At 38.6% G+C, this 12,668-nt stretch overlaps 1 protein-coding gene across 1 annotated transcript in view; it reads left to right on the top strand.

Annotated features, from left to right (window-relative positions):
• LOC126299466 (sodium-coupled neutral amino acid transporter 9-like) overlaps positions 1–12,375 on the top strand; it is a 276,856-nt gene extending 264,481 nt beyond the window's left edge. The window contains exon 12 of the mRNA XM_049991386.1: positions 11,501–12,375. Within this exon, the coding sequence (XP_049847343.1) occupies positions 11,501–11,675 (175 nt within the window). The 3' untranslated portion in view covers positions 11,676–12,375. The remainder of the gene's footprint in view (positions 1–11,500) is intronic.
• The last annotated feature ends 293 nt before the right edge of the window (positions 12,376–12,668 follow it).

Genomic DNA, 12,668 nt, shown 5'->3' with positions numbered 1-12,668 from the left:
CACTGCAATGCCAGAGATTTGATGTTTTACTGGATTCCTGATGTTCGTGGTTGTTGTTGTTGTTGTTGTTGTTGTTGTTTTTGTGGTCTTCAGTCCTGAGACTGGTTTGATGCACCTCTCCATGCTACGCTATCCTGTGCAAGCTGCTTCATCTCCCAGTACATACTGCAGCCTACATCCTTCTGAATCTGCTTAGTGTATTCATCTCTTGGTCTCCCTCTACGATTTTTACTCTCCACGCTGCCCTCCAATACTAAATTGGTGATCCCTTGATGCCTCAGAACATGTCCTACCAACCGATCCCTTCTTCTAGTCAAGTTGTGCTACAAAATCCTCTTCTCCCCAATTCTATTCAATACTGCTGCATTAGTTATGTTATCTACCATTCTAATCTTCAGCATTCTTCTGTAGCTCCACATTTCAAAAGCTTCTATTCTCTTCCTGTCCAAACTATTTATTATCCATGTTTCACTTCCATACATGGCTACACTCCATACAAATACTTTCAGAAATGATTTCCTTATATTTGAATCTATACTCAATGTTAACAAATACCTCTTCTTCAGAAAGGCTTTCCTTGCCATTGCCAGTCTACACTTTATATCTTCTCTACTTTGACCATCATCAATTATTTTGCTCCCCAAATAGCAAAACTCCTTTACTACTTTAAGTGTCTCATTTCCTAATCTAATTCCCTCAGCATCACCCAAGTTAACTCGACTACATTCCATTATCCTTGTTTTGCTTTTGTTGATGTTCATCTTATATCCTCCTTTTAAGACACTGTCCATTCCATTCAACTGCTCTTCCAAGTCCTTTGCTGTCTCTGACAGAATTACAATGTCATCGGTGAACCTCAAAGTTTTCATTTCTTCTCCATAGATTTTAATACCTACTCCAAATTTTTCTTTTGTTTCCTTTACTGCTTGCTCAATATAGATTGAATAACATTGGGGCAAGGCTACACCCCTGTCTCACTCCCTTCCCAACCACTGCTTCTCTTTCATGTCCCTCGACTCTTATAACTGCCATCTAGTTTCTGTACAAATTGTAAATAGCCTCTCGCTCCCTGTATTTTACCCCTGCCACCTTCAGAATTTGAAAGAGAATATTCCAGTCAACATTGTCAAAATCTTTCTCTAAGTCTACAAATGCTAGAAACGTATGTTTGCCTTTCCTTAATCTAGCTTCTAAGATAATCTGTAGGGTCAGTATTGCCTCACATGTTCCAGCATTTCTACGGAATCCAAACTGATCTTCCCTAAGGTCAGCCTGTACCAGTTTTTCCATTTGTCTCTAAAGAATTCGTGTTAGTATTTTGCAGCCGTGACTTATTAAACTGATAGTTCGGTAATTTTCACATCTGTCAACACCTGCTTTCTTTGGGATTGGAATTATTATATTCTTCTTGAAGTCTGAGGGTATTTCACCTGTGTCATACATTTTGCTCACCAGATGGTAGAGATTTGTCAGGACTGGCTCTCCCAAGGCTGTCAGTAGTTGTCTACTGGGGGGGCCTTGTTTCAACTTAGGTCTTTCAATGCTCTGTCAAACTCTTCACGCAGTATCATATCTACCATTTCATCTTCATCTACATCCTCTTCCATTTCTATAATATTGCCCTCAAGTAAATTTCCCTTGTATAGACCCTCTATATACTCCTTCCACCTTTCTGCTTTCCCTTCTTTGCTTAGAATTTGGTTTCCGTCTGAGCACTTGATATTCATACAAATGGTTCTCTTTTCTCCAAAGGTTTCTTTAATTTTCCTGTAGGCAGTATCTATCTCACCCCTAGTGAGATAAGCCTCTACATCCTTACATTTGTCCTCTAGCCGTCCCTGCTTAGCCATTTTGCACTTCCTGTCGACCTCATTTTTGAGACGTCTGTGTTCCTTTTTGCCTGCTTCATTTAGTGCATTTTTATATTTTCTCCTTTAATCAATTAAATTCAATATTTCTTCTGTTACCCAAGGTAACTTTCTACTAGCCCTTGTCTTCTTACCTACTTGATCCTCTGCTGCCTTCACTACTTCATCCCTCAAAGCTACCCATTCTTTTTGTACTGTATTTCTTTACCCCATTCTTGTCAATTCCTCCCTTATGGTCTCCCTGAAACTCTGTACAACCTCTGCTTTAGTCAGTTCATCCAGGTCCCATCTCCTTAAATTCCCACCTTTTTGCAGTTTCTTCAGTTTTAGTCTACAGGTCAGAATCAATAGACTGTGGTCAGTATCCACATTCGCCCCTGTAAATGTCTTACAATTTAAAACCTGGTTCCTAAATCTATGTCTTACCATTATATAATCTATCTGAAACCTGTCAGTATCTCCAAGTTTCTTCCATGTATACAACCTTCTTTTGTGATTCTTGAACCAAATGTTAGCTATCATTAAGTTATACTATGTGCAAAATTCTACTAGGCAGCTTCCTCTTTCATTTCTTACCCCCAGTCCATATTCACCAACTACGTTTCCTTCTCTTCCTTTTTTTATTATTGAATTCCAGTCACCAATGACTATTAAGTTTTCATCTCCCTTCAGTATCTGAATAATTTCTTTTAACTCATCATACATTTCTTCAATTTCTTCATCATCTGCAGAGCTACTTGGCACATAAACTTGTAATACTGTAGTAGGCGTGGGTTTCATATCTATCTTGGCCACAATAAGGCGTTCACTATGCTGTTTGTAGTAGCTTACCTGTACTTCTATTTTTTTATTCATTAGTAATCCTACTCCTGCATTACCCCTAGTTGATTTTGTATTTATAACTCTGTATCCAACTGACCAGAAGTCTTGTTCCTCCTACCACCGAACTTTGCTAATTCCCACTACATCTAACTTTAACCTATCCATTTCCCTTTTCAAATTTTCTAACCTACCTGCCGAATTAAGGAATATGACATTCCACACTCCGATCCGTAGAATGTCAGTTTTCTTTCTCCTGATAATGACGTCCTCTTGAGTAGTCTCTGCCCGGAGATCCTAATGGGGGACGATTTTACCTCTAGAATATTTTACCCAAGAGGACGCCATCATCATTTAACCATACAGTAAAGCTGCATGTCCTCAGGAAAAATTATGGCCGTAGTTTCCCCATGCTTTCAACCATTCCCAGTAGCAGCACAGCAAGGCCATTTTGGTTAGTGTTACAAGGCCAGATCAGACAATCATCCAGACTGTTGCCCCTGCAATTACTGGAAAGGCTGCTGCCCCTCTTCAGGAACCACTCGTTTGTCTGACCTCTCAATAGATACCCCTCCATTGTGGTTGCACTTACGGTATATCTATCTGTATTGCTGAGGCATGCAAGCCTCCCCACCAACAGTAAGGTCTATGGTTCATGGGGGGGGGGGGGGGGGGGGGAGGATATTCATGGTACACTCATGAAATAGTCATATGGGAAAATCCCCACTTCTTCGCTACCTTGGAGATGCTGTTTCCCATTGCTCATGTGCCGATTATAACAAAATGTTCAAACTCACTTAAATCTTGATAACCTACCATTGTAGCAGAAGTAACTGATCTAACAACTGTGCCAGGCACTTGTCTTATATAGGTGTCCAACTGCAGTGCTGTATTCTACCTGTCTAAATATCTCTGTATTTTAATACGCATGCCTATACCAGTTTCTTTGGCACTTCAGTGTGGATAGGAGAACAAATATTTGAAGACTGCATTCAGAGCTATATGATTAGTTGGCTTTCAGTGTGATGACCTAAATCGCAGTGAGAGATCAGGACAAATTTGTATAACTGACAACCAGCTCAGAGACAAATATATAATGTGCATCTGTTCAACATAGTCTTAACAATAGTGTTTAGTTGCATCAGCAGTATATTGTAAAAGTGCACTGATGGATCTTTGCAGCATCTCATTCCATAAAATTCCAAGCATATTTAGTGGGTTTCACAACTGAAGAATACATACATATTTTCATTCACTTGATATTATTACTCTCCCATTTCTTTGTAACTAAGGCATCAGTATCTTATTCAGGAGCATTGTTCCCCCTCCCCCAACTATTTACACAGAACTCTTCTCAAATCTTAAAAAAATATACTCAAAAACATGCAGTGGTGTTGTGTATTGAAGTTCATAAATAAATTCACTAACCGACTCATGTAATTTAGAGTAATTTATAAATTTGGCAAAATATTTATCGTGCCCTCTTTTACATGGATGACCACTGCTAAGTACCTTCTCAATTTAGTAAATAGTGATTCATCTCCTTATACAGGTTATTTTCCATCCACTGCCTCCTGCATACCATTATTTTTCATTAAGATGAGAATAAAAATGGTTGATGTTATGGTTTTCAGTCTGAAGACAAGTTTGATGCAGCTCTCCTTAGTAGCATATCCTGTTTAAGCTTCTTCATATCTGCATAACTTTATGTGAACCTGGTTAATGTATTAAGCCTTTGTTTCCCTCTACTATTTCTACTCTACACACTTCCATCCATTACCAAATTGATGACTCCTTGATGCCTCATGATATGTTCTGTAAATCATCCCTTCTTTTAGTCAGCTTGTGCCATAAATTTCCCTCCTCCCCAGTTTAATTTAGTTATCCCTCATTAGTTATTTGATCTACATATCTAATCTCAGCTATTTCTGTAGGACCAAGTTTCAAAAGCTTCTCTTTATTTTGTGTCTCACCTGTTTATCACCCTGTGTCAGCAGCTGATGGTCTTAGGATTAGCATTGCTGCCTCTCAATCTCAGGGCCCCAGGTTTGACACCCAGCCAAGTTATGGATTTTCCCCACTCAGAACTGTGTGTGTGTGTGTGTGTGTGTGTGTGTGTGTGTGTGTGTGTGTGTTTTGTCCTCATCATTATTTCGTTATCATTGACATGTAAGTCACCAGAGTGGTGTCAACTAAAAATGCTTGCACCCCATTGCCAAATTATCCTAGAAGAGAGATCCCGGTCAGAAATGCTAAATGCACATTTCATTTTATTACTGCCCATCCTTCACTTCATACAAGGCTACACTCCATTCAGATGTCTTCAGGAAAGACTTCCTAGCACTTAAATTTATATTTGATTTTAACAAATTCCAATTTTTCAGAAATGCTTTTGTTGCTATTGCCAGTCTGCTTTTTATATCCACTCTAGTCTGGAAAACATATGTTATTTTTCTGGCCAAATAGCTATTTTAGGGCATTCACATTAACTTTTCCATTTGCCACCATACCGCCTCTAAGATACTCACAAAATTTTTCTGCACTGTGTGTTTGACTCTCTCACATGGTGATGGCATCTTATATACATACACTACTTCATACAGTAATAGAATCACACTCTCATGAAGTTTAGAAGTTTATGCTGGAACAACCTAATGTAATGGCGTGTTCCAGGAATCAAGATGACTGTTGACATAATGGCTCATCATCTTCCCTGTTATCTGCTGAAACCATTCCATTCTGCCACTTGCATGCGGGTGTAATGCACAAATTCTTAATGTATGAATTTACAACAAATTGCAAAGTTGCTTCATCAGCACTGGTGTCATATTAGGGCCTTGGTCAATAATTGTCTCTGGAATACCAAACTCTAATAAGTAATTATTAACTGCAGCTTATGCCACGTTTTTCTCTTGCTCATTCAGAATTGCTGTCATTTCTACGTAGCACAAGAGTGATGTATTATCATTAAGATATACTGATTTCCTGTGGGTGTCTGCCAAAAAGGACATAAGATGTCCAAACCAATTACCTCAAATGGTTTACTGATCTCCAGTAACCTCTGCTGTGGAATATGCTGATGACTTAATGTGGCTCATTGTGAGCATGGTACACAGTTTGTGACATACTGTTCTACAGCCTGCTTATGTATTCACTGCCAATATTGTTGAGCTACAATTTGTTCTGTTGTACTATGAGCTTCATTTCCTGCTAACCTACAGCCACACACCTTCTTTAATACTTGATTTCAGAATGTAGCTGGCACCAGAACATGTCTGAGATTCATACATTAATAACACTCGATTGTGTACAATGAATTGTGGTTGCACTTGCATACTTTGTCAGTTCCTTGCACCTTCTGCCATTCTGCAGTGGTGGAATCTACTCATTATAAAGCACAGACTTTCTGACTAGCCCATCCATATTTCCATTCCATGACCTATCTCAAAATCGAATACAGTGAGTTCTAGCCTCCAGCACATTAACCTACTCAATGAATCTTTTAATCCTAACAGCCACTTTAATGTTGTTTGAGTCATTTTGACTTTAAATTTTCACTCATATACAGGGTGTTACAAAAAGATATGGCCAAACTTTCAGGAAACATTCCTCACACACAGAGAAAGAAAATATGTTATGTGGACATGTGTCCAGAAACGCTTACTTTCCATGGTAGAGTTCATTTTATTACTTCTCTTCAAATCACATTAATCATGGAATGGAAACACACAGCAATAGAATGTACCAGTGTGACTTCAAACACTTTGTTACAGGAAATGTTCAAAATGTCCTCTGTTAGCGAGGATACATTCATCAACCCTCCATCGCATGGAATCCCTGATGCGCTGATGCAGCCCTGGAGAATGGTGTATTGTATCACAGCCGTCCACAATACGAGCACGAAGTGTCTCTACATTTGGTACTAGGGTTACATAGACAAGAGCTTGCAAATGCCACCATAAATGAAAGTCATGAGGGTTGACGTCAGGAGAGCGTGGAGGCCATGGAATTGGTCCGCCTCTACCAATCCATTGGTCACCGAATCTGTTGTTGAGAAGCGTACGAACACTTTGACTGAAATGTGCAGGAGCTCCATCATGCATGAACAACATGTTGTGTCATACTTGTAAAGGCACATGTTCTAGCAGCACAGGTAGAGTATCCCATATGAAACCATGATAACGTGCTCCATTGAGCGTAGCTGGAAGAACATGGGGCCCAATCAAGACGTCAACAACAATGGCTGCCCAAACGTTCACAGAAAATCTGTGTTGATGACGTGATTGCACAATTGTGTGTGGATTCTAGTCAGCCCACGCATGTTGATTGTGAAAATTTACAATTTGATCATGTTGGAATGAAGCCTCATCCGTAAAGAGAACATTTGCACTGAAATGAGGATTGACACATTGTTGGTTGAACCATTCACAGAAGTGTACCTGTGGAGGCCAATCAGCTGGTGACAGTGTCTGCACATGCTTTACATGGTACAGAAACAACTGGTTCTCCCGTAGCACTCTCCATACAGTGACATGGTCAGCATTACCTCATACAGCAGCAACTTCTCTGACGCTGACATTAGGGTTATCGTCAAGTGCACGAAGAATTGCCTCGTCCATTGCAGGTGTCCTCGTCGTTCTAGGTCTTCCCCAGTCACAAGTCATAGGCTGGAATGTTCCGTGCTCCCTTAGACGTCCATTAATTGCTTCGAACGTCTTTCTGTCGGGACACTTTCATTCTGGAAATCTGTTTTGATACAAACGTACCATGCCTCGGCTATTGCCTCGTGCTAATCCATACATCAAATGGTCATCTGCCAACTCTGCATTTGTAAACACTGGACTGACTGCAAAACCACATTCGTGATGAACACTAACCTGTTGATGCTACGTACTGATGTGCTTGATGCTAGTACTGTAGAGCAATGAGTCGCATGCCAACACAAGCATCGAAGTCAACATTACCTTCCTTCAATTGGGCCAACTGGTGGTTAATCAAGGAAGTACAGTATATACTGATGAATCTAAAATGAGCTCTAACATGGAAATTAAGCATTTCCGGACACATGTTCACGTAACATCTTTTCTTTATTTGTGTGTGAGGAATGTTTCCTGAAGGTTTGGCCGTACCTTTTAGTAACACCCTGTATAAAACACTGATAATATGTTATGTTATATATGAGACTCAGCATATCTTTCTGAGATAGAGTACTTGTTCTCTATTATAGGCAAATGAATGTTCTCCCCATTCACTTCTTGACTCAATACACAGTCATGTGCATTATTGCTCACATCACATGATAGCGCGAATTCCTTTTCATAATTCAGGAAAACTAATATCAGTCAAGTTGTTAACAGTTCTTTCAAATGTCTGAACACATATTTGTACTCCACTAATCAGTAAAACTTCACTCCTTTATTCAACAGATGAGTGAGTGGCCATGTTATTTCCATAAATTTTGGCACAAACTATCAATAACATTTGACTAGACTCAAGAAAGTCTGTAACTCCTTCTCTGTGCAAGGTGCCAAAAAATCCTGTATGACTTATTATGCTGGAGTCCTTCCAAACTCCTTCATGACCAATTACATGCCATAAATACTGCACTTCCTCTAGTGAAAAGTGATATTTTTCTATGTTGAGAATTAAGCGTATTGTGCACCACCACTTAAACACTTCCACTAATCATAAGAAACCCTCTTCCATGTCCTTTGTAAAGTGAGTTACATTTTCTAAAATAAACCATACATTGCTAGGTTTCAGTCACCAAAAAACTCTGCCTAAGAGGCACTGAATTATAGATGGTGGATTTTGTAATTCAAATGGCATATATGATGCTAATGATGTCCTGACAGGACCATAAATGCTGTCTTTGTGTGATTGTCTGATGCTGTTTACAGCTAATCATATCCACTTCATAGATCCACATTAGAAAATATCTGCATTGCCCTACATTATCTAAAGTTTCTTTTAGATTTTGGATTGGATAAACATTTGTAACTGTATGATTGTTAAGGTACTGATGATCACAATAATAATGAGATGCCTTCATCCCACCTACATGTTTCTTTAGGTCAGTCACCACTGGCATTTCCCAGGAACTGATATCTTCCTCTATAATACTGTCTCAAAACTATTGGTTAATAAATTCTTCCATAGCCACTTTTAGATATGTGGGATATGATACAGTTTATGATACACTAGCAGTTCATTTCCAGTTGGTATCCTATGCTTTATCTCTGAGGTCTCTAGGAAAGACCTACAAGGGCTGAACAGATTTTCATATTCCAACAATAACAACTCCATAGCTATCTTCTCTGCTCCCTCCATGTGCGCTAAGTTCTCACTTAATGCAGCTATACTGGTGGCTTGCTTAAGCAGTCCAAATTTGCTCTATTTAAATTCTCTTCCTGCAAAATTTCCAAACTGATGATTGTCAATCCTTTGGAGACATCCACGTAAAATTTTCTTCCTGCAAAATTTCCAAACTGGTGACTGTCAACCCTTTGGAAACATCCATGTTTGCAGGCATATATTTATCTATCCTGAGAGGCACCACTGGCTCTCTGTCTAACTTCTGATAGTATACAACACTCCTATGTATAATCTAATTCCATATTTCCTTTATTGGCTCTGTTAGACACAATACATTTACAGGCAAATTAGTTCCCATACTCACCCTCATTAGTTTTCCCATAACTTATAGTACATTATCACACAAATCAATCCTCAGTGGCCACACATGCAGTCAAAGTATTCATATTGCACAAGGGATGAACATTACAGCAGTGACACACTATCGGAAGTTTCCCACCAGATAGAATGATATCCAGTCCGGTTCTACTGTGCACAAAGCGAGTTCAATTTCAGCATGATAATTAATCAAGAAAACAAACCCTAAGCTTGGGCAATAACTCTCACCTTTATGAGGCAAAACTTCCATACAAACCTGAATACTTTTTGCTCCAACCCAAAAACTCAATATCACTGAATCCATCAAATGCATGACATTCCATCTCACTCCCTCCATGTACCCTATGAGGTACAGCCTCCCATGGACAACCGAAAAAAAAAAAAAAAAAAAAAAGCAAATGGCTGCCACTGTTCAGCCACACTGGTAAAATTCCTTTTCTATCCCAAACTTGGGTCATAACATACAGTATATATCTTCCAGAGGAGTAATCTGTTCATACTTCATATACATGATATAAGTTTTAGTGCCTTTCAGTCAAACACAATTGGGCCATATGTAGAAGGTGTTCCTCCAACCAACATCACAGCTTAGCTGCTGTTAACAAGTTGTCTTATGAATGCTCATACATCCTCCTCTGCCTTACCAGAAAAAAGAGAAACTAAAGTAGTGGTACCAGAGTCTAGAATGGATTCCAGTTTATTTGACATGGACTGATAATCTAACTGCTTTTGCAGCTCTGTATTGTCTGCGTGCATTTGTACCATTTGGTTCATGAAAGTTTGAACAACATTTGTAATAGTTATCTTCTCCATGCCAAGTTTATCCATTGCTAAGCCTGTGTTCACAATAAGAGGAAAAATACAACAGGAAAGGAACCAGGACCAATACTCGAATCATACTTACTTCTACTGAACACACCTACTTACTATAGCTGAGTGCTAACCATGGCATTCATGGCATTCCCTATATTCCTTGGCATAATGTCCAGACATTCTATTTTAGTGATGATACACTGTGTGTCCAGCTCTACATGAAAAACAGTCAATTTCACTCACCACATTGAAGTGGTGCTGTAGATTGTCACTTCATGTCAGTTGTAGACACTCATAGCTCTGAAACTGCATGCAATAATGTAGCATTTGTGTTGACTGCTACCCTGACACAATTACTGCAGGGTGGTCCCTTCTGCCCCATAATGGTTTGTATTGAAGGCTGTGAGAATCTTCCAGCACAGCAGTGAGAACTGAGTCAAGAACACTGGCTCCATAAAACATTCTTTATTATTTGTTATTTCTCATAAAATAGGTCAATGGCTGCACTCAGCAGCTAACCATGGCTGGTGGCAGCTAGAAATGCCACTGAGGCAGCAGAATGCTTAGATGGTGCAAGTTCTGTTGGTGAAAAGGTAGCCCCACTAATGCTCAATGAGCCTCTTTATTCAAGAGAGTACCATTACCATCAAGCCAAAATTTAGAGCTGCACACCCTCAGAAAAATTGTGGGTTTTTGTTTCCCCTTGCTTTCTGCCATTTGCTGTACTGATGTAACAAAGCCACTTTTGCTACTGTTATAAAGCTGCATCATTCAGTCATCCAGAGTATGGCCTCTGCAACTAATAAAAAGGTTGCAGCCTAATGCCAGGAATCACAGTTTGTCAATCCTCTTCACAGCTACGCTTTCATTGTGTTTGTGCTTATTGTAAGCGGAATTGTATCATTGAAGCACACAAGCCACCCCACCTTGGCATGGTCCATAGCTCATGGGGGGCATCAAAACTTTCTATCTCATAATAGTAATGCACAAATGCAGTGGATCACATGTAAAGTACTTGATGACAGTAAGATTCTCAGTCACACAATGTCAAACTCAGTGCTGTGTTAAGAATATCTGGACAGAATGATGATAAGGCAAACTAATAAAGCATTAAGGTGATTTAACTATGATTACTCACCAAGGAAACTTCCATGCATTACCTTCCATGTTAATGGTATATAGCACATGTCCATTGTTATTCACTCTATTGTCACATAATTTAAAGGATAAGTGTTGTGCTACATCCTTCTCTACTATGCAGCATACTTTCATTTGACTTTATGTACAAATATTTATTTCTATTTCAGGTTCACGGGTGCTCTCAGTGGTCTTATATACATCTTTACTTTACCTAGCCTGTTACATCTTGCATGCCTTAGGAAACATGGAAAACTCACACTTGCTTCCACAATATTCCATCTATTGATTCCAGTTATTGGGGGAGTAAACCTTTTGTCTCAGTTTTTTGTATCTGATCATTAAACAAGTGTCAGTCATCTATGAATGAATAAATTAATTTTCTCACAGTGTTTTTGGTCAAGATGTGCAACCTAAGGTTGTAATTTTGCAACTGTGTGTGTGTGTACTTTAGTTATATCTGTGACAGAAAATACTTTAGCTACTTCTGTGACAGAGAAGTTTTTTACCAAATCAGTAATTATCAGATTTTCTTTTACTTTCACAATGGAGGATTAGTCGAAATTGTTAAAGCAAAAGTGTAAGCAATTAAATTTCATCCTTCAATACTGTACTTATATTTCTGTTTCCATTAAGTAAGATATATTTAATAAATTTTTAGAAAACTGTGTAAACTGAATAACAGTGGTTCATCTCATTATAAAGCTAAAAATATTTTGTATGTTATGATCAAGGTTAGTGTCCTCTCCTTAGAAACCAGGTACCTTTTTACCACAATGTTTCGATCTACTGTAATTGTTATGAATAAAATGTGAGCATAAAATCCTAGTGTGTTGAACATGTAACACTATGCTGCTCTGAGCTGTAACTCACCACCCAAAATAAATGTACAATGCAGAAAGGAATGACAAAATGCATTTAACCATTCTTAACAATGTAATACTAATAATAACAGTTATTATAATTATTATTATATTTATTATACCATTGTAGAAATAAACAATGTCTAATGCACTGTACAACAGTGATACTGACAAATATCCAACTACAGTGTGTCAACTATTGATCTTACAAATCTATACTAAAATGATGAAATCTGTCAATGGTATGCAATGAGTGAGAAATTAACAAATCATTTGATTCTTGTTCAAAAGGAAGATTTTGCACAACTCTGTTGAATAGTGTGTGTGTGTGTGTGTGTGTGTGTGTGTGTGTGTGTGTGTGTGAGAGAGAGAGAGAGAGAGAGAGAGAGAGAGAGAGAGAGAGAGAGAGAGAGAGCACATCCATCTGTTTGATGTGTGATAGTAATGTCTATTTACTCTTAATTTCATGTTTGGC

Source organism: Schistocerca gregaria, chromosome X, assembly GCF_023897955.1.
Source record: "Schistocerca gregaria isolate iqSchGreg1 chromosome X, iqSchGreg1.2, whole genome shotgun sequence".
NCBI lineage: Eukaryota > Metazoa > Arthropoda > Insecta > Orthoptera > Acrididae > Schistocerca > Schistocerca gregaria.
Note: the sequence above shows the minus strand (reverse complement) of the source record. Positions and strands in the feature narration are given on the sequence as shown.